At 35.4% G+C, this 21,831-nt stretch overlaps 1 protein-coding gene and 1 pseudogene across 1 annotated transcript; both read left to right on the plus strand.

Moving 5' to 3' along the window:
- The first annotated feature begins 5,139 nt into the window (after positions 1–5,139).
- Positions 5,140–7,211, plus strand: LOC113750044 (7-deoxyloganetin glucosyltransferase-like). The gene is made up of 2 exons (XM_027293960.1): positions 5,140–5,845; positions 6,202–7,211. The coding sequence occupies exons 1-2, from the start codon at positions 5,326–5,328 to the stop codon at positions 7,125–7,127; spliced, it is 1,446 nt and encodes a 481-aa protein (XP_027149761.1). The 5' UTR covers positions 5,140–5,325; the 3' UTR covers positions 7,128–7,211.
- Positions 7,212–11,772: 4,561 nt separating this feature from the next.
- Positions 11,773–12,623, plus strand: LOC113750281 (annotated as a pseudogene).
- The last annotated feature ends 9,208 nt before the right edge of the window (positions 12,624–21,831 follow it).

Here is a 21,831-nt window from a genome sequence, read left to right on the forward strand (position 1 = left end):
TACAAATATGTGCGCAAGTTAGGGTTTAGGTCGAGTGCGATAAAGTACACCCTCGCCTAGGTACCCTCTTCATACATATCGAAACACATAAGCAACTAACACACAAGAGCGGCCTGAATACTTACACAACGAACAAAAGAGCAAAAGTACGAAATTCTTGCCGCGAGAAATAGCTAGTAGGCCCCACCGGCACCACCTAACTCACCACCGTCTGAAATTGAAGATTGTGTCACAATATATCACAAACGGCTACTAACATACTTAAAACAAGCAAAATGGCAAAATCGGCACATGCAAGTGCGGAAACGGCAAAACGGGCGCACGCACCCGCGCGGAACGGCAAACGGAAATGGCTAAATCTGCCTTCTCAAACCGTTTTGATCAAAAGTTAGGCTAGGAATGTCGGATCAAGGTACATGAGGTACCGTTACGAAGCTAAGAGGAAGGGCTACAATTTTCATGAAGACACCTAAATCCGGATCTGAACAGAAATAGGTCGAAAGTATGGAAAATCGTTTCAGAAATTCGCACTCTTGAGTAACGAACAGGGTATGTTTGCTGGACCATAACTCCCAGCTCACAAATCTAAATCAGGAAATTTCAAAGGCATTAAAAAGCTGAGACATAAGGCTAAAACTTTGATGTTTTGGCCAAGACCTGAATCCACTCAGAACAGAACGAAAATTGAGTGCCAAAGTACCCATCAGAACTGTCCAGATTCAAGGTAGTTCTGACGATCGATCTTGTTTTGGTCATAAAGGAAGCTACGGAACTCGGATTTCGACGCACTTTATACCATTTCGAAGCCAAAACCAAGATCTACATTTCTTATGAAGGAGTTGACACCCAGATCGTACGGGATCAAAACGGAAAAATGCACGGTCAGAAGCTGAAATTCAAAACGTACACAATTTCAGGGTACAAAACAGGTGCGAGTGTTTTGATTATAACTCGAGCTACACAGATCCGTTTGACCGGAAATTTTGCAGATATATTCAAGACATAAGAGGATACAATATTGAAGAAGGCCACTCAGTCCAGTTTCGAGTGTAACCAGGTCAAAAATGCAAGAAACTACACCAGAACCGGAAAAACAGATTCACAAATCGCATTCTGGGGTAAACATCATAAAACAGCCTACATAAGTCCAAATCTAGAAATTCCAAAACCAGATAAAAGCTAAGAAACAGGGATACATTTCATCAGAAGACCTCAACAACCAATTCGGAAGCATTCTCAATCAAAATAACCCATTACCGACGCACTTCTCAATTTCGAGTAAAACCAGAACAGCAATAGTAATTTCGACTTTTCTCATTCTACACTACTCCGATTGACCTGAAATTTTGCAGGCACCTCTAAAATGTCATTCCCTGAAACTTTCATGTTTTAAGCCAAGGCCAATTCGGCCTCTAACATGGAGCACTAAAACCGGACAGAACAGGGTAGCTTGGTTTCCAAATTCTGAAATTTGCACCTTTACTCTATAAATTCGTATCTAACAAGTGCTCTATCATCAAACCCACCAATTACTAGCTCAATAACATCAATTAAGAGGTAGATAACCATAATCAAGGCTGAAAATATAAACCCTAGTTAAACATCCCAACATACCATTTAACCCATGAAATTTTCCCCATAAATCCATCAAAACTATAACTTTAAGATTCTAGTTCACACATATAAGAAGTAGAGGGAAGTTTCTTACCAAATTCACCTTAATCCCTATATCAAGAAGCTGCCAAGACCTTCCTCTTCCCAAAATCACTCCACCAAAACCCTTAAGCTTCCTTGGAGATCAACTTTTGTGGAGGAATTTGCAAGATTATCGGTTGAAACTCAAGATTGAGGCTTGAAATTGAGGTGCAACATGAAGTTTTTCCTCTCTTATTTTTCCTCTCAAGAATTTCGGCCAAGACTAAGAAAACGGGAAGAAATGAGGAAATTTTGGTCAAATTTCTGTTTTGTGAAGGTTAAGACAAGTTGGTCAAAGTCCAACTTCCATAGATGCCTTGACACTTGTTTTCTTTCTAGCATTTTCTCTCATTTCTCTTGGTCAAATATTGTGGCTGATGTATGAGATATTTTGAGGGTTAATTAGCTAAAATAAAATGAGAAGATTAAGGTAATAAAGTATAGGTCAAATGGTGTGTTTACCCGGTAACAAACGGTACCCGTCGGTTCGAGCCGATTTTCCTTAAATCACCCGTACTAGGGTTTTTTTCTTCCTATTCACTAACTTTTTATTATTGCATCTAATCACATACTATTTCTCACCTGAAAGTCACTTTTAATCACCAAATTTGATCCTTGCTCCGTACCGAAAAATCATCCGGCGAAAAAATCGCGAAAACCCTAATTTGCTCCAATCTTGAAAACGAAGAGTGAAACCCTACTTTCTAGGTTCATTTGCACTTATTGAGGAATGATTGAGTAGTAGGGCCATAGTAAAAGAATAATTTCCAAATAAAAGGGCATTTTAAGAAAAGTGTGATGAATTTTACAATTCCATAGAATAAAATTAGGGTTTTGAGTCAAATATGAGGGATTTAAACATAACCTGCTAGTCACAAGTAAACTAGGGTTTTAAAGTACAAGTAAGGTTTCTAGTCTTTTTTTAAAATAAAACAATGTTTTACGACAAAATAAAATAAAGAAACCGTAATCCTTTCTTTGAGACTAAACAAAAATAGTATCCTAAAATTTGGGGTATTACAGGATGGAATTCCACGATTGAAAACATTAGCTATGGGCTGCCTATGATCTGTTGGCCATTTTTCGCTGACCAACAAACTTATTGCTGATTTTGCTGCACAAAATGGGGCATTGGATTGGAGATAGACAATAATGTTAAGAGGGATGATATTGAAAGGCTTGTTACAGAGTTAATGGTAGGAGAAAAAGGCAAGAAGATGAAGAGAAAGGCCTTTAAGTGGAAAAGATTGGTGGAAGCAGCTACGCAAAAGGTTTACTTCAATCTTGAGAATGTGATCAATCAAGTGCTTCTCAATCCAAGACACTAGACACGTTAAAGTGAATGTATCCAAATTATTCTCATGCTTAGCTTATTGAATTTGAGACTTGGGTACAGATATTGTTGGCCTTGTAGTGCGCGCATCGCTGTAATGTTTCTTCGGTCCTTTTTGCATTTATTTTTTTGTTGGTAGTTTGGTTGAAAATGTAATTGAATCGAACTCCAATTCTTTACAAGGTAAATTTTTGTGAAACGACGGCCTATGTCAGTTTACTTGGAGTTAAAAATGTGCAAATTCATTTTAAATCTTCTATTGCTTTGAGGAGAGGAATTAGCAGAACGAAGGCTAATTGGTTTGATATCGTACTGCATGGGATTTTAATCGGCTTTTTCCTCGGTGTAGGTTTTTTTGGTCTGTGTATTATTTAGCCGTTTTTTTTCCTCTTTTGAGTGTTGAGTTCTGATTGCAGCTTTGAGTTGCTCGAACAGGCTTGTGCATTGTATTGAGATATTCCTCCTTTTTTCACTGCTTTGAGATATTTCTTTTTTTCTTTTTAAATAATGGTCCTATAGTAGGGGACTCTAATGGCCAATTAAGTTAGCTAAGTTGGTTAGATATTTCTCTTTGTAAACTTTTTTTATGCTTATGCTGTAATAGAATAAGGCTCAACCTTAAAAAATTGAAACAAAAAATAAAAAAAGGGGCAAACATAAGAATCATGGAGTTATTGAATTGAAAATTTGTCTAATTTAATTTAATTAAATAATTCAAACCACATGTTTTGAACATATAGAGAAGCAGAAGGTAGTACGAACATTTAGAAAGAGTTAATTCGATGAAAATCTTCTTGGTGGTTTCTTGTGCTTTGAATGGCACAATAATTCGATTAAGAGCGCGTTTGATAAAACTAAAATTTGCAAACTAAAATTTAAAATTTGAATATATTATATTACTAAATTATTAAATATTAATATGATATATTTGATTGTAAATCACATTAAATGGGAAGCAGATAACTTCTCACTTTTGGAGCAAGTTTGCTTAAGAAATTCGGTGTCATTTATTCAGATGTGCGATTTTTTATTATCAAATGCATCTTACATACTAAATCTGGAACCCTGTATTTTCATAAATTGCATATTCCTTCCTCAAGTCGTATACTATTGTTAACATAAGTAACCTCTTTGAAGTTGGAATTAATCACTTTCTTAGTAATCCCGCCAAAAAAAAAAATGAATTTCACTTGCAACAACTATGCAAAACTACAAGAATTGGAGTACTTTTCTCGTAATTAAGCAATTGATGAGAAATTTACGTAGACCACTTGTTGCATATTGGTGGATTTGGCATGCTTTCTTTCTGATCTCTTCTTTTGTTAGGATTTCTAAGGTGACTGTTGGATTTAACTATTTGCCTAAGCCGGCGAAACCAAAAGTTGAAATAGTTTAATCCTCACCCTTTAAGATACTAAAATTGTGTCTTCGCCGTTGCCCAGAATAAAGAGTGACCCAGATGTCTTCGTCTATCTACCAATTAACTCGCCGACGTGGGCAAATCAACAGCGGATGGTCGCCCCGCGGTCCTACCAAATTATCAGCTATGGCCTATGAGTAATCGTGAAGGGTTCACGTCATTCCCCTCACAAGTTGTACATACAAAAAATAAAGGAGTGCATGTATCTAAACCTCAAATTGCCACGGACTAATCCAAGAAGAGAAAAATGAATAGACATGATGGAAAATCAAATGGATTTAAAAAATAAAAATAAAAACTATAGTTGACCAAATCAATTGGTAGGGGATTAGAAAAGGTCATCCTGGCTAAACTCTAAGGAATGGGTTTGATTCAAGAAAATCAGAAGCGTGGCGTTTTCAAATGCCAAAAATGTCTAGTGTTGGTGATAAATACGCAAGCACGTAGATCACAAGTGTCATTTTTTTCTTTATTATATATATTGTATTCACCATTTTGTTTTGTTCCAACTTACTCAGACGTTTCTTGAGTACGTAGATGAAAAAAATGAAGAACTCCAAGCAATTATTTTAATCCTTGGACGAAGAAAGAAGTGTTCCTGGCATAGACTAATGACTATTAACAGATGTTAACTTTTCACTTTATGAGATTGACAGCCTCATTATTTTGAAAGCCACTGCGGAAGACTATTCCCCGGTAGACCGTAGACCCAGCCCGAAAAATATTACTGCAGCAGTACTTTGCCACTGATCGACTCCGTCTATATAAATGAAGCTACCTTTTCATCAACTTTGCAATCGTTCCAATCCCAAAGCCTCATAGATCCCATTGACAATTTCCATTTAATCTGTTCAAATTCCCCTGCAAGAAGAACTGAATGGGTTCCATTGCTCCATTGGAGAAGAAGCCTCATGCAGTCTGCGTACCAGCTGCAGCCCAAGGCCACATAGGCCCCATGCTGAACCTAGCCAAGCTCCTCCATCACAATGGTTTCCACATCACCTTTGTCAACACTGAATTCAACCACAGGCGCTTGCTTAAATCCAGAGGTCCTGATGCCCTCAACGGATTGCCTGATTTCCAATTTAAAGCCATTCCTGATGGACTTCCGCCTTCAGATGTCGATGCTACCCAAGATGTTCCAACCCTTTGTGAATCTATGGATAGAACTTGCTTAGGTCCCTTCAGGGAGCTACTTGCTGAACTCAACGATACATCTTCCTCGAAAGTACCCCCAGTTTCTTGCATAGTTTCTGATGCGGTAACGGCCTTCACTCTTGCAGCTGCTGAAGAACTAAGCATCCCTGAAGTTCTTTTTTGGACCGCCAGTGCATGTTCCTACTTGGGGTACTTCCAGTATGCCAAGCTTATGGAAAAGGGTATCATACCACTCAAAGGTACTAATTCTTAATAAAATAATTTTTTGTCAGTGTCACCATTTTTTTGCGGACCATTTTTGTCAGTGTCACCATAAAATAATATTGCTTCTTCAAGCACTGTCAGTACTATTCTCACCATTTTTTTTTTGTGGTTTACTTCATATAGTCATTGGCGGACGCATAACATTGACTTTGTAGTCAAAATTTAATTTAATGAATCAGAAAGTGTAAGATTTTTTTTTTCTTTTAACTAAGTTGGAAAATATTTGTTTTTCAAGAATATGACTTTGTAAAAAGCATCAAATTTTGCACTGCCCCCATGCCCTTTGAATGATTCTGATGATACTTGGTGTCGTACATCTTATGCCTTGCAGATGCCAGTTATTTGACAAATGGATATCTAGATACTGTTCTAGACTGGATTCCAGAATTAGAGGGTATACGCTTGAAGGATCTTCCAAGCTTCTTACGAACCACGAATCCCGATGATTTTATGGTGAAATTCGTCCTGCAAGAAACTCAGAGAGCTAGAAAGGCTTCTGCCATCATTATAAACACCTATCAACAACTCGAACATGGTGTATTAGATGCACTTTCATCTTATCTTCCGCCAATTTACACCATTGGACCACTACATTTCCTTGATAATCATGTGCATGATAAGTCTTTAACAGATATTCAATCAAATCTCTGGAAGGAAGAGCCAGAATGTCTTGAATGGCTTGATTCGAAAGATCCAAACTCTGTGGTTTATGTCAACTTTGGAAGCATTGCTGTTATGACACCTGAGCAACTAGTCGAATTTGCTTGGGGACTTGCTAATAGCAAACAAAACTTTTTGTGGATTTTAAGGCCAGATCTTGTCTCAGGCAATTCTGCTATTCTGCCAAGTGAGTTTCTTGAAGAAACCAAAGAAAGAAGCATGTTTGCAGGCTGGTGCCCTCAAGAGAAAGTTCTCAGCCATCCTGCTGTTGGAGGATTCTTAACTCATAGTGGGTGGAATTCCACAATCGAAAGTATTAGTTATGGGGTGCCTATGATCTGCTGGCCATTTTTTGCTGACCAACAAACTAATTGCTGGTTTTGCTGCACTAAATGGGGTATTGGAATGGAGATAGACAATAATGTCAAGAGGGATGAGGTTGAAGGCCTTGTTAGCGAGTTAATGGCTGGAGAGAAAGGTAAGGAAATGAAGAAAAAGGCCATGGACTGGAAAAAATTGGCAGAAACGGCCGTGACAGATTCTAACTTGAATCTTGAGAATTTGATTCATCAAGTGCTTCTCAATCCAAGTATTTGATACATCAAGAACCGTGAATTTATAGAGATGTTGGGCTCATTGAATTTGAGATTTGTTTAGAGATTTTCTTTTTAATTACTCATACATGCATGGTTTGTTTTGAAAAATGTTTCTCGAGTTATTTCATGTTTAATTTTTTTCAATTGCTGATCCGTTGTTTGCTGCAATATTTCAATATGTGTAACTGATTGATTAATGTACTTTGGCATTCATAAACGTAGCTTGGACAATTTTACATACATGACTTGAGCTCCAGTTACTAACAAAAAGTTCGATTTATGACTTCTTAGAGAAAATGGCCCCATCGCATGGACCCGAGTTCGAAGGTGCAAACGTAATTTGAAATGTGTTTAAGAATTTACTTTGACCGCTAAATGTATTTAAAGATAAAACAAATCCTAAACGAAACTACGGAATGGCATGAAACTAGAGGACACGTACGAGTTTACAGAAAGAACGATTATGATTTAAGTTGATAAAATGTTGTACTACAATTTAATTTGATTTGCAACTTAAGTTGATTTAAGTTGTGCAATTTTACATAAGAATTTCTCCTTCATCGGATGTTGGAACATATGAAATTTGAATTTGTCTAACAAGTGACCCTATGCAGTTGCTAGAAAAGTCCGTCGAAACAAAGAATTCTTTTGAGAAGTGCTCCTTATTAATATTAATATTAACATGGGTAAATTTTTTTATACATTATTAGTAGATAATTTTTTTATACTAACAGGTTAGATCACATTATATAAAATAAATTCAAATTTGAAATTCAAATCATACATGTAACATACATTTATGGTTGTTTGTATAAAAAAAATCATTATATTATCAATGTATAGAAAGTAAATTCTGTTAATATATGTAATTCGTCCTATTTTGGTGCACTAATTAACACTTTTGGGCTCCTATTAACAGATGATATTATTTGAAAGCATTAGGGAGGAAGTGCCCACACATTGCACGGGTATTTGGTACCTGTGATTAAAAATGTTTTTTAAATAGTTGTTTGTTGGTGGTTGTGTTGTTATTTCGTGGAGTTTCGAAAGTATTTAAATTCATAGGAAAGTAAATGAATGAAGATAAGAGTGGGATATCATACTAAACGATAATACTTCATAGCATATGTTTCAATAATAGATTGTCTGCAAAGGCCATTTAAGTCTCCCTTTCTTTAAATTATTATTCAACTTACATTTCACAGATTATGGGTAATTTCATTAGCTATATGTCTGCTCTTGAGGCTAAAATGTTAATCAACCTGTTGATCAAGAAGGACTATAGCATCTGTAAAAAAGCTATTTAAGTTTCCCCCTCTTCAGATTATTATTCAATTTACATTTCATGAATTAGAAGTAATTTCATTAGTTATGTGTCTGTTTTTGGGGTTAAAATTCAAAGACACACTCATCTTGTATAGTGTGAGGTTTTGTTTCCCATCATTTTGGTTCATCTTTTTAGCTTTTTGCAGCAATTTTAGTTTTGTTTATTTGTATAAGAAATCATTCATTATTCTATAATATAAGAGAGCACTCATTGAAGTTGTTTGCTTGATTGCTTGAAGGAGTTTTTACAAATTCATCACTGCCTCTATTACCTTTGCTTAATTAGAAGGTATATGTAAAATACTACCAATATGAATGGCTTAGTAGGGGTTTATTTATTAATTCATTAGTGACTAAATAATTCAAACTCAAATCAGCAGTATACCATGTAACTTACCAATTCACAATGTTTCAATATCAAATTACTATCAAAATGAATTTCATATATGAATCACTTACTACATGCAGCAGAAAACACACCATAATTGAAGTAATTAATTAAAGTACTTTTTTGGATTACCTTGTTCTAGATACCCCTTAGAAAACTTTTTCTCGCAGTTGCTCCAAACCTATTACATCATAACCGCACCATTCAAATTATACAGACCAACCAAATTTGTGAAAAAATCATAATATTACAGTTAAATTACGTAATTAGATTTTCAAATTTTGAGATGAAAGCAGTCACCGACGCTACACACCACCAAACTCACCCACATAAACAATAAAATTAAGGAACAAAACTCACCTCAAGCTAAACCACCGAAAAACCGATACTGAGGCATTAATTCATTAACATACCCACGTTTCCTTCAGTTTAATTGAGATGTAAATGGCAAAAACAATTGAATATGTTTCAGGCAATTGAATATCCTCAAGTGATAAGATTACAGTAATGTGTCCTCATTTCAATTGCACAATAAATACTACACTTCAAGTAAATGTGTCTGTAACACCATTTAAGTAATTACACCAATATATATACTCGATACAAAAACGATTATAAACAATCTCACATTCCAAAAATATCCTAATGTCTCCATAAATTTACGCTTTAAATGTACAAACATGAGGAGATTTCTGTACATATACCAAAACACATGCTACCATCACCTGTACCCAAAGCTAAAAATAAACTCTACATCATTCCACATTTCAAAAATGCTCCTATCGGTTGAAATTCAAAACCTCTTTTTGACTACAACTCATTCTTATATAGTATAAGGAAGTGTGCGCTTTGACTTAAATAAACGTGGAACATAAGCCGATATGCAGATGATCTTCTATTTATTGCATCCTAAAAAACTAGACTTGTCAATCTGATTCCAAAAAACTAGGCCTATCAATCAAGCCATTTGAGTCCGACTTTAATAAGTCCAAATTCAACCCATATAGTTAGTATCACTTTCGGATCTTGAGTTATGAGTTTTGGGTTGATAAACGTAAAACTCATACTTGACTCACAAAATATTCTGCTGTGAGCCTAACTTGGGTTTAACCCAATATAATTATTAGAACTATTAAGTTTTAAAATTAATTTAATATTCATATGACCACAACATTAAAACTTTTAAAAAAAACACAAACTTGAAATTAATATAAATGACAGGTAGCAATAACATAATAGTGAGCTTGCACCGCTAACTCATGGGCAAGAAGGACTTGGTCCCTGCCAACTTTATCTAATACAACTTTAGAATAGAAAGACGACATAGTTATAACATCATTAATAACATGCCTAATATTAGAGGTGATTTAGACGACATACAAAGGCAAGATTTAGTAATTATATATTTATTTGGATATAATTATATACACCTATTATATAGATAATTATACATATAGGTATAGATTAACGAGCCAAGCATGTATGAGGTTTGAGGCTAATAAAGTTCAATTTCGACTTGCATTTAATTCGAGCTTCATATTTAAGTTAAATTCAAGCTAACTCAATGAAGGATTAGATTCATCAATTTTTTTTCAGGTTGAGTAGGCCCAACTAACTCCAATCCGATCCTATTGACAGCCCTATCAAAACAACCCTTCACCTTTAAAAAAAAAAAAAGTTACCTTGAGTACAATAAGGGAAGTTACGAACGTTGTCAGAAACTTCACGCCTTTACCTTGAAATTGAAATAAGAGTTTGCCCATTCTAAAATGCATCATCCAAACCGAAACTACTAACCACCGTGACACTAAAGGACACTGTAGGATGTTACCCAGGATTATATGTGTGCGTCCTACAAAAACCTTTACCTTGAGTAGATTAGGGCATGTTACGAGCATTGTCATAAACTTCACGCGCGCGATATTCATCTAAGCTCAAAGGTTTGCACCTTTAGGCCGGGACATAGGACGCATGATACATTAGGTTGCATTTGGATTGACATTTTATAGAATTTTTGTAAAAAAATATACTGTAATGATTTAATGTATACAAGGTAAAAAGGTGATTAGGAAATATGAAAATAAAAATATAAAAAAAATTCTTTAAAACTTCAATCTGAACATGGCCAAATCCAAGCCACTCCACCCTATTTTGAGCCTGCTCAACTTAGAGCCCGTGCATCTTGAGTTCTAAGTTGTAATTTAACTCACTCAATTAAACAAACTAAAAGAAATATGAAATCAGTTGCATTTGGATTACTATGTTTTGAATTTTTTATAAAAAAATATATTGTAATGATTTGATATATGTAAGATAAAAAAGTAATTGGAAAATATGAACCAATGGCTAGCTCAACTTAGAGCCCTTGCATCTTGAGTTCCAGCTTGTAATTAAGATCACTTAAATAAACAAACCAAAAGAAATATGAAATCTAAATGAAGGCATCAAAAATTGGTCACATTGGGATTGTACATCTACTTTTCTCTCTTATGGAAGATTAAACTTGACCTTCGTAAGGAAAATGTTAGGAAAAAGGAAAAAAAAAAAGTAAAGGAAGCAGCAGCTTTTGAAAATTGAATATGAAAATTACTTAATATTAATATTTACATGAACAAAAAAAGTAAAATGTGCAATGTGTTTTTTTCACACAATAGTGGAGCACTCTAAAGTGTTAGGGTCAACAAGGCCAGGCAAAAGATACTTTCTCCCATTTGTACCCACTGCATTGTAGCTTGCACCAGTGGTTTTATCCCATTTGTACCCACGCATAACATTGACTTTGTAGTCAAATTTTAATTTAATGAATTAGAAAGTGTAAGATTTCTTTTTTCTTTTAACTAAGTTGGAAAATATTTGTTTTTCAAGAATATTTCTATGTAAAAAGCATCAAATTTTGCACTGCCCCCATGCCCTTGAATGATTCTGATGATGCATGGTATCGTACATCTTATGCCTTGCAGATGCCAGTTATTTGACAAATGGATATCTAGATACTGTTCTAGACTGGATTCCAGAATTAGAGGGTATACGCTTGAAGGATCTTCCAAGCTTCTTACGAACCACGAATCCCGATGATTTTATGGTGAAATTCGTCCTGCAAGAAACTCAGAGAGCTAGAAAGGCTTCTGCCATCATTATAAACACCTATCAACAACTCGAACATGGTGTATTAGATGCACTTTCATCTTATCTTCCACCAATTTACACCATTGGACCACTACACTTCCTTGATAATCAAGTGCATGATAAGTCTTTACCAGATATTCAATCAAATCTCTGGAAGGAAGAGCCAGAATGTCTTGAATGGCTTGTTCGAAAGATCCAAACTCTGTGGTTTATGTCAACTTTGGAAGCATTGCTGCTATGACACCTGAGCAACTAGTAGAATTTGCTTGGGGACTTGCTAATAGCAAACGAAACTTTTTGTGGATTTTAAGGCCAGATCTTGTCTCAGGCAGTTCTGCTATTCTGCCAAGTGAGTTTCTTGAAGAAACCAAAGAAAGAAGCATGTTTGCAGGCTGGTGCCCTCGAGAAAGTTCTCAGCCATCCTTCTGTTGGAGGATTCTTAACTCATAGTGGGTGGAATTCCACAATCGAAAGTATTAGTTATGGGGTGCCTTGATCTGCTGGCCATTTTTTGCTGATCAACAAACTAATTGCTGGTTTTGCTGCACTAAATAGGGTATTGGAATGGAGATAGACAATAATGTCAAGAGGGATGAAATTGAAAGCCTTGTTAGCGAGTTAATGGCTGGGGAGAAGGGCAAGGAAATGAAGAAGTAAGCCATGGACTGGAAAAAACTGGCAGAAATGGCTGTGATAGATTCTAACTCAAATCTTGAGAATTTGATTCATCAAGTGCTTCTCAATCCAAGCATTTGAAACATCAAGAACCGTGAATCTAAAGAGTTGTTCTTCGACTCGTTGAATTTGGACTTGGTTAGAGATTTTCTTTTTAATCACTCGTAATGCATTGTTCGTTTTCAAAAATGCTTCTTGAGTTCTTTATTTCTTGTTTAATATTTTTCATTGTGATAAGAGACAGAAAAGATAACAATACTACTGTGGCCGAAAGTCATATTTAATCATAACCTTTTGGAGCCTTTTAATAGGCAAAACGCACAACTGAAATCCCTAAAGATCAGGTCCCATATCTGGCACCTTCTCCATAACCCCACTACTCCTAAAGACTAGACCATTAAGCCACTAAATCTGCTGACTAAATCATAACTGAAAGACTCCAACGTACATAGCAAATTCCTAAACTCTAGGCCACTAAATGATTGACTCCATTTGAAAAACAAGTTAAACAATAACATAAGTAAAAGTTTCAACAATCCCTCCCTTAAGCTGATGTTTGCTAACATCAGTTTACAACCTTGACTGAACCTAGGTTGCAGAGACCTAGTAATCCTCTGAGTTTCACAAACGATTCTCTCTTGAGCGCCTTGGTGAATATATCAGCAACTTGATCATCACTCTTACAATGCATCAAATCAACAGTTCCATCTTTGCAAAGATCTCTCAAAAAATAAAGCTTTACATCGATGTCCTTGCTTCTTCCGTATAGCACTGGATTCTTTGATAACTTGATTGTAGAGCTGTTATCACATAGTATTATAGTGGCTCCACATTGCTTGAACTACAACTCCTCAAGTATTCTTCTCAGCCATATGGCTTGGCAAACACAAGCCGTAGCTGCAACAAATTCAGCTTCTGTACTGGATAAGGTGACAATTGGTTGCTTCTTTGACGACCAGGAGATTGCACCTATTCCAAGCATAAAAACATAGCCAGAAATGCTCCTTCCATCATCTTGATCTCCTGCATAATCACTATCAGTATAACCCACCAAGTTAGATTTTTCACCCTTCTTGTAATATATCCCTAGGTTTCGAGTTCCTTGCAAATAACGAAGGATTCTCTTGACGGCTAACAAATGCAGCTCCGTGGGACTTTCCATATATCTGCTGATTAAACTCACAGAATACATTATATCCGGCCTTGTTGCAGTAAGATACATTAAACTGCCTACAATTTGCTTGTAGAATGTGCTATCAATCTTCTTTCCATCATGATCTTTGTGTAACTTCACGCCACATTCAATTGGAGTACTTACAGAATTGCAATCCTTCATCTGAAATCTGTTCAAAATTTCTCCCACATATTTTGTTTGAGATAGAAAAGTTCCATCATCTGATTGCATTACTTCTATGCCAAGAAAATAATGCATCCAACCAAGATCAGTCATTTCAAATTCAGTCATCATGGATTTCTTGAATTCTCCAAACATGGTATCACAATTTCCAGTAAATATAAGGTCATCAACATACAGGCAGACTATAAGAAGCTTCCCCCCATCTTCAATCTTAACAAACATTGTACGCTCATAAGGACATTTTCTAAAACCAACTTTAAGAAAATAAGTCTCAATTCAACTATACCAAGCCCTCGGAGCTTGCTTTAATCCATAAAGAGCCTTTTTCAGTCTAAAAACTTTATTCTCATTCCCAACTTTAATATAGCCAGGAGGTTGCTCAATAAATACCTGCTCCTCCAAATACCCATGCAAGAATGCTGATTTGACATCTAGCTGGAAGATAGGCCAAGAATTTTGAGCTGCTAATGCAACCACCAATCTGATCGTGTCATGTCTTGCAACTGGAGAAAATACTTCTGTATAATCAACCCCGTACTACTGCTTATATCCTTTTGCCACCAGGCGTGTTTTGTACTTGTCAACACCGCCATTTTTGTTTAGCTTTGTCTTGAAGACCCATTTGACACCGATGGTTTTATGTCCCTTAGGAAGATCACACAACTCCCAAGTGTCATTCTTCTCAATTGAATTGATTTCATCATCCATTGCCTTTTGCCATTTTTCTTCTTTGACGGCACTCTCAAAAGTTGTAGGATCACAATCTGCGAACAAAGCAAAATGAGTAATTGGATTACTTAACCCAGTTACCTCATAATCTTCCATCCAAGCAGGCCTTCTTCTAACTCGACCAACTGACCGGGCTCCTTCTTCATTTACTTTAGCAACTGGTTGTGAAATTTCAGTGACTGTTTGAGTTGTATCTGAAGAGTTTTGTGGCATGACAAGTGCTGGAACTTGCTCCTGTTTAGCATCATCATCATAAAGGGCTTGTTTAGGCTGCCGCCCATCCTAATCCCAGGTGCTTTCTTCTTCAAAAACAACATCCCTGCTGGTCACAATCTTCTTCGTTAGTGGGTTGAATAATTTATAGGCTTTGGATGATTCACTTACACCAAGAAAGATGCATTTCTCAGCTTTGTCATCAAGCTTTTTCCTTTTCGCATCCGGGATGTGGGCATAAGCGAGGCAACCAAAGATTCTAAAGTGATCTACAACTGGTCTTCTTCCACTCCAGGCCTCTTCAAGAGTCTTGTTTTGAACAGCAAAAGTTGGACTTTTGTTTAAAACATGAATACTCCAGTTTACAGCCTCCGGCCAAAAGGTCTTTGGAACTCTTTCTCTTGTTAATAGAGTTCTCACCATATTAAGAATTGTTCTGTTATTTCGCTCCGATACACCATTTTGTTGTGGTGTATGTGTAGCTGTAAGTTCTCTTCAAATGCCATGTTACATGCAAAAAGCTTCAAATTCTGAGCAATACTCGCCACCTCGATCTGTTCGAAGAGACTTAATAGCCTTGCCTGCTTCATTTTCCACAAGAGCTTTGAACCTTTTAAATATAGTAAGAGCTTCTGATTTTTCTTGTAAAAAATAAGGATTAATCTTTCCTACACTGACAGTGTTTACACTATCAGCGTTGGATGAATGACAACTATGCAAATTTGAATTTGAAATTCAACTTTTGCACACATGTCATGAATCTAACGTTGATAGTGTATACACCGTCAGTGTAGGAAAGATTAACTCAAAAAATAAACCCACGTTTTCCTTGAAAAATCATCAATAAAGGTAATTAAGTATCTTTTACCTCTATTAAAGGATGGGTTTATTGGGCCACAAATATCTGAATGCACTAGCTCTAACAGATCCTTTGCTCTCCAAGACTTTCCTTTGGGAAACTGAGAACGATGTTGTTTGCTGACAACACAGTCTTCACAAATTAGGGAGGGAACAGTAATTTCCGAAGGCCCTGTCATCATGGTTTTCTGTTGTAGAGCCCTCAGTCCCCCAAAACTTAAGTGGCCATAACGAAAATGCCACAACCATGAGGGGTCCTTTACTTCACCCATCAAACAAGATTGAATGCTTTCAATTTTCATTGGAAATAATCTATTAGAACTCATTTGGACAGTCGCAATAGGACTTCTTCTATCAGGATCATAAATTTCACAAGTGCCATTCTTAATTGTAATGACATACCCCTTTTCTTGCAATTGACCAGCACTCAACAAATTACTTTTCAAATCAAGAACATACAACAATTAGAAATAGTTTTCACAAGGCCATTCTTAGTATGTATCTTAACATCACCTTTTCCCATCACTTTCACAGTAGAGAAATCACCAAAACTGACAGTAGAGTGAAAACTTTCATTTAGATTCGAAAAAGAAGACTTACTTCCACTCATGTGATTGCTGCAGCCTGTATCGACATACCAAATATTCGACTCAATCTTTTTTCCTTCATGGACAGCCATCAACAAAGTTTCTGGTTCATTCGTTTCTTCGGCAAAATTTGAGTTCTCCTCTCTTTCTTTATAATTTGGCAGCTCAGTGACACATTCAGAAGCATAGTGACCATATTTGTGACATCTAAAGCACTCTACCTTAGATTTGTCATGATCTCGATCTCCCCTTCCTCTTCCTCGGCCTCTACCTCTTCCTTTTGAGCTGTTAGAGCGAGTGTTGGTAGAACCTTTTAAAGCTTGTTCCTCTGCTGTCTAGCCTCGATTCATCTTCTGTTCATGGACTAACAAAGACCTCTGCAATTTATCAAGAGAGAGGTCATCTATGTCATTTGACTCTTCAATTGAGCATACAACATAGTTAAATTCTCGCGTCATAGAACGCAGAATTTTTTCTACTATGTTAACATCTTTAATCTCTTCTCCATAGCATCTCATTTTATTTGCAATTTCCATCGTCCTTCCAATAAAGCTTGTAACAGATTCCCCATCCTTCATCTGCAAAACTTCAAAATCCCTCCTCAAGGCTTAAAGCTGTGCGTGCTTCACTCTGGAAGAGCCTTGATATTTTTTTTTCATTGAATCCCAACTATCCTTGGATGTATCTTTGCAAAGAATAGTCTCCAAGATGGGATGATCAATAGCTTGGAAGAGATAGTTCTTCGCTTTCAAGTCTTTGAGCTTTCTAGCTTCAATGTCTATTTGTTGAGCATCTGTCACAGTTGCACCTACTAGTGGTTCTTGAATTCAGGATTCAACCACTGACCAATATTCTTTGGATCGTAAAAAATTTTCCATGAGCATGCTCCGGTGGTCATAGTGACCATCAAAGCGAGGGATGGCGGCTTGCACAAAATTTGAATCATTGGCCATTTGGATAGGGTAGTGGGGAGGAGTAGATAATTTCAGGTGTTTCACTCTCGGGTCTCAGGAATCTTGTAGCTCTGATGCCACTGATAAGAGACAAAAAAGATAACAATACTACTGTGGCCGAAAGTCATATTTAATCATAACCTTTTGGAGCCTTTAAATAGGCAAAATGCACAACTGAAATCCCTAAAGATTAGGTCCCATATCTGGCACCTTCTCCATAACCCTACTACTCCTAAAGACTAGACCATTAAGCCATTAAATCTGCTGACTAAATCATAACTGAAAGACTCCAACGTATACAGCAAATTCCTAAACTCTAGGCCACTAAATGATTGACTCCATTTGAAAAACAAGTTAAACAATAACATAAGTAAAAGTTTCAACACATTGCTGATCCGTTGTTTGCTGCAATATTTCTATCATATTTGTAACTGATTGATGAATGTGCTTTGGCATCTCATTGACCAGAGTTCGAAGGTGCAAAGGAAATTTGATATGTGTTCATAATATATATTCAAGAATTTACTTTGACCACTAAATGTATTTAAGAATTTACTATTAACCAGAGTTTAACCAGATTTGATATTATTAGAAACACGCGTGTAGTTTTATACTTGAATAAATGGGGAACATACGCCCATTTGCAGATGAGCTTTTAAGGCGCGTTACGAACGTTGTCAGAAACTTCACGCCTTTGCCTTGAGTGCACAAATCCTCCTTACAGGAAGTAAATTACCTACTCTAGAGAATGTAAAATTTGTATATACCTACTCAGGAGAGTGGAGGCTCAATGGGCAACTATTATAATTTAATACAAATTATATCTTTGGAACAAAAATATAATATTTATGGATTAATCTTATTTACATTGATAATGTATAAGTAGCTGATTTAAATACATGATAAATACGCAAGCATTCAGTTCAAAATAAAAATTCAGCTTCTGCTACGTGTTCATTACACCCTTTTGCTACAGCCTTCATGAAAGATTTCTCCAGTAGACGAAGAAATGAAGAACTTCCAGCACTTTTTTCTTTTTTTAAACTGTATCTTTGACTGAATTTACCATGTACGAAAGATTATTATTGTGAAGAAATCACAGCATCATCAACGGTTAAAATATGTAAAATTTGATTTAAAAATTTGATTGAATTTACCATGTACGGAAGATTATTGTTGAGGACCACTTGGTGCAACGTCGGAGCTTCTTCAAATGGCTCCATTTCATTGGGTATTAGACTGACCCATTGTATCCTCAGGGGAAACCTTTATGGTGGGAAGGGCATTGACCGTTCCTATCATAGGTAGAGTAGCACAGCATGACACGTATATTTGGAAATAAAGGTGCTAACGGACAGGTTATGTTGTAGTCCTAACGCGCGTGGAGAAGGTCAGCCATATAGAAGCATTGTATGTGATTTGGTATATTTTAATACTCTACCACTTTCAAGACATTGATCAAACATGATCAGTTCAATTTCTTTCATTTTCTCCAAAAACTCTCCTTTTTTCTTCTTGTATCTTTTTCGTTTTCAATACACCAATTTGGACCAAAAAAATAAAATAAAATTGAAAATATGTAAAAGATTCATAAATTAACTCAAAAACACTTTATAGAATACCCAAAACATTATCTTTGTAACTTGCAAAAACTTCAAATAAACATTCAAATACTAACTATTGGTATTTTAAAAATGCACTATATTTTATCGAATCAGAATAAATCCTTATACCTTTTTATTTTTATTTGTTTTTAATATACTCAAGTTTTGGAAATAAAAAGTAAGACAACGAAAGGGTAAATTTGGAATTACATTTTTTAATATACTCAAAATGAATTGTTTAATATTATATTTTAAAATGAGCTGTAAATAAACAAATAGTTTAAAGTGAGGGAGGCAAGTGAGTTTCACAACCCAAAAAAAAAAAAAAGGCAAGTGAGATTTTTCAATATTTGTGAGTGCCAAGTAAAATTGTTAGAAACCTCCAGGAAGGTTTATGAAATTTTCCCAAACAAAAATTTAAAATGAATAAGTTGCTCTTTATAACGGTTCTAAAGGTTGCTTGAAACTTTATAAATTAGGCATCTTGAGTTTGCAAAAACAATTTCTTGCATATCTATAGCTAGTGGAAACGGAGTTTAAACTTGCTATAGGTTAGTTTCTTGTTTTCCATTGTATCCTAAAGGGTAATTTGCCATTCAACCTAATTTTATTCTGATTTTATCCAACTAATAAATTAGCTTATGGAAAATGGGTAAATGGATAATTTATGGATGAAAGCCATAAAGAGCTGGTGTTTTATTAGAGGAGCAGAGCATGACACGTATATTTAGAAATAAAGGTGCTAACGGACCGGTTATGTTGTAGTGCTAATGCGCGTGGAGATAAACCAAACGAACATGTCCGGATGCAACCAACCAATGAATACCGTACGCTGTTGTCATATATGCAGTGGGCCCTACGCATTAGTGCTGGGTTTCTCGCCATTCTTTCTTTTTTTTTGTCACTTGTCAAAGTCTACATCTATACCTATTCCTAGTTCTAATCTAGCCTATACTAAGGGAGTGACCCAATAAGGTCACGGGGAACTGATAGGGACTAAACCACTATCGGACCATACAGGTGCACAGCACCCACATGGATCTTAAACAAAGCCACATTAAGTGGACCTCCCACCCCACACCAAAGGTGGTGGCCAACTCCACTAAAAGGTTTCTCGCCATTCGCTGTGCCTTTTTTCCCCTCCAATTACTGTGTATGTTTTCCTCCGTTCACTGTGCATGTGTTTCCCTCGCAGCAATTATTTCATTGTTTCCCCCATTGCTTTTTTACATTCAAAAAATTCTGAAACTACTATTTTCTGCACCTAGTATACCAAAAAATTTATTAAAATTAATAACAACATACCAACAATATATACCCATGACATAAATATACTAAGCAATCATAAAAATTATTAGGATAGTTACTTTAGAAGTTACTCACAAACAACGTGCAACTAAACTTTCCATTCAAACTAACGATAGTACGGAAAAAAAAACAAGACTAATTAATGAAAAGATGATCTCGAAAATTTTTTAATTTATAGCCACAATATGTGAATTCGTGATAAATACAAAAAAGTCGATAGCATAATTTTTTTCCCCGAAATCATATTATTTACAATTTTCTTAGTTTCATGTTCACACTATTAATGTGTTCATTTTTTAAATTGAATACAATTACAATTAAAAAAATGATCTTTCCATAACTTTGTTTTATAGGAAATAAATACTTCAAAATCAATTTGTTTGCCGTCTAATACGAAGTCTAAAGCAATTAGGGAAGGTTTCGTTAATAGTAGGTTCTGCCATTTAATTGTTCATTATTATTTTTGTAAACTTAACCAATATCAAACATGATGATATTTTAATTTTTGTCAGTTATTCAAATTGATATTATATTGCAAAATCATTGCCAATGCTTGCTACTTCTTCCTATGGTATGTTTGGAAGACTTTAACTTTACGAACTAAACTTAACTAATACAACCATATTTTTGGATTGAATCCATACACAGAACTAATAATGACATTTCGTTAATTTCCAAAAATTTATAATACTTAAGAAAAAATAATGAAGACACAAAAGCTGAATAGCTAGCTTTGGATGCAGAAGTTGTCTTCAAATACACACACAACACATGTATGTCTGTGTTTATAAGTCTGTATTTATATCACTCTTCTAAGGATGAAACAGTGGAAAAATACTATCTCCGTTTAGATTAGATATTTTTTGGGGTGTTTTTCAAAAACAGCACTGTAACATTTCGAACGTGAAATACAAGTACTGTATATATCTGCTATTCTTTCTCTTTTAGACCAATCCTTTTGACTTTTGTGCTTTCTGATAAAAATTTTTCATTAATTTTTTGTGGAAATGCCAAAAAAAAATTTAATTATGTATAAATCGAAAAAATTACTAGTTTAATTATTGGCACTTTGCTCATATGTTGGAGGACTGCCATAAAGAGCTGCCATTATTTAAAATACCAAATCTTGTGAATGTGTTTTAACTGTTATCCATTAGTATCCTACATTTATGAAAGGTAAACTAGTAGATTATACATTTAACATCAATTAAATGTGTAAAAGTAAACGACTCATAAAGAGCGGGTGCTATGTTCATATGTTGGAAAAGTGCCATAAAGAGCTGGTATGTTATGGGAAAATGGGCACTTCATGCAGCAAAGCTGTAAATTGGTAGCATTTCTATAAAGAATAAATAGAAACGGGTATAATTGGCCATTTGCTCTGATTTTATCTGATAAATAAATTATTAATCCTACAGTACCCTGCATAATTAATAAAAAATTTATGGGAAAATGGGTATAACATGTTAAACCCACATATTCGCCATATACTCTGACTATATCTGATAAATAAATTATTAATCCTTCGGTACCCTAGACTTATGAAATGGAGACTGGTGGGTTATGCATGCAACATGAATT

Source organism: Coffea eugenioides, chromosome 10, assembly GCF_003713205.1.
Source record: "Coffea eugenioides isolate CCC68of chromosome 10, Ceug_1.0, whole genome shotgun sequence".
NCBI lineage: Eukaryota > Viridiplantae > Streptophyta > Magnoliopsida > Gentianales > Rubiaceae > Coffea > Coffea eugenioides.

Bases quoted from the DNA above. Each gene is read 5' to 3' on its own strand.
- LOC113750044 (XM_027293960.1), top strand. From the start codon at position 5,326: ATGGGTTCCATTGCTCCATTGGAGAAGAAGCCTCATGCAGTCTGCGTA. The intron at 5,846-6,201 runs GTACTAATTCTT...TATGCCTTGCAG, and splicing joins GGGTATCATACCACTCAAAG to ATGCCAGTTATTTGACAAAT.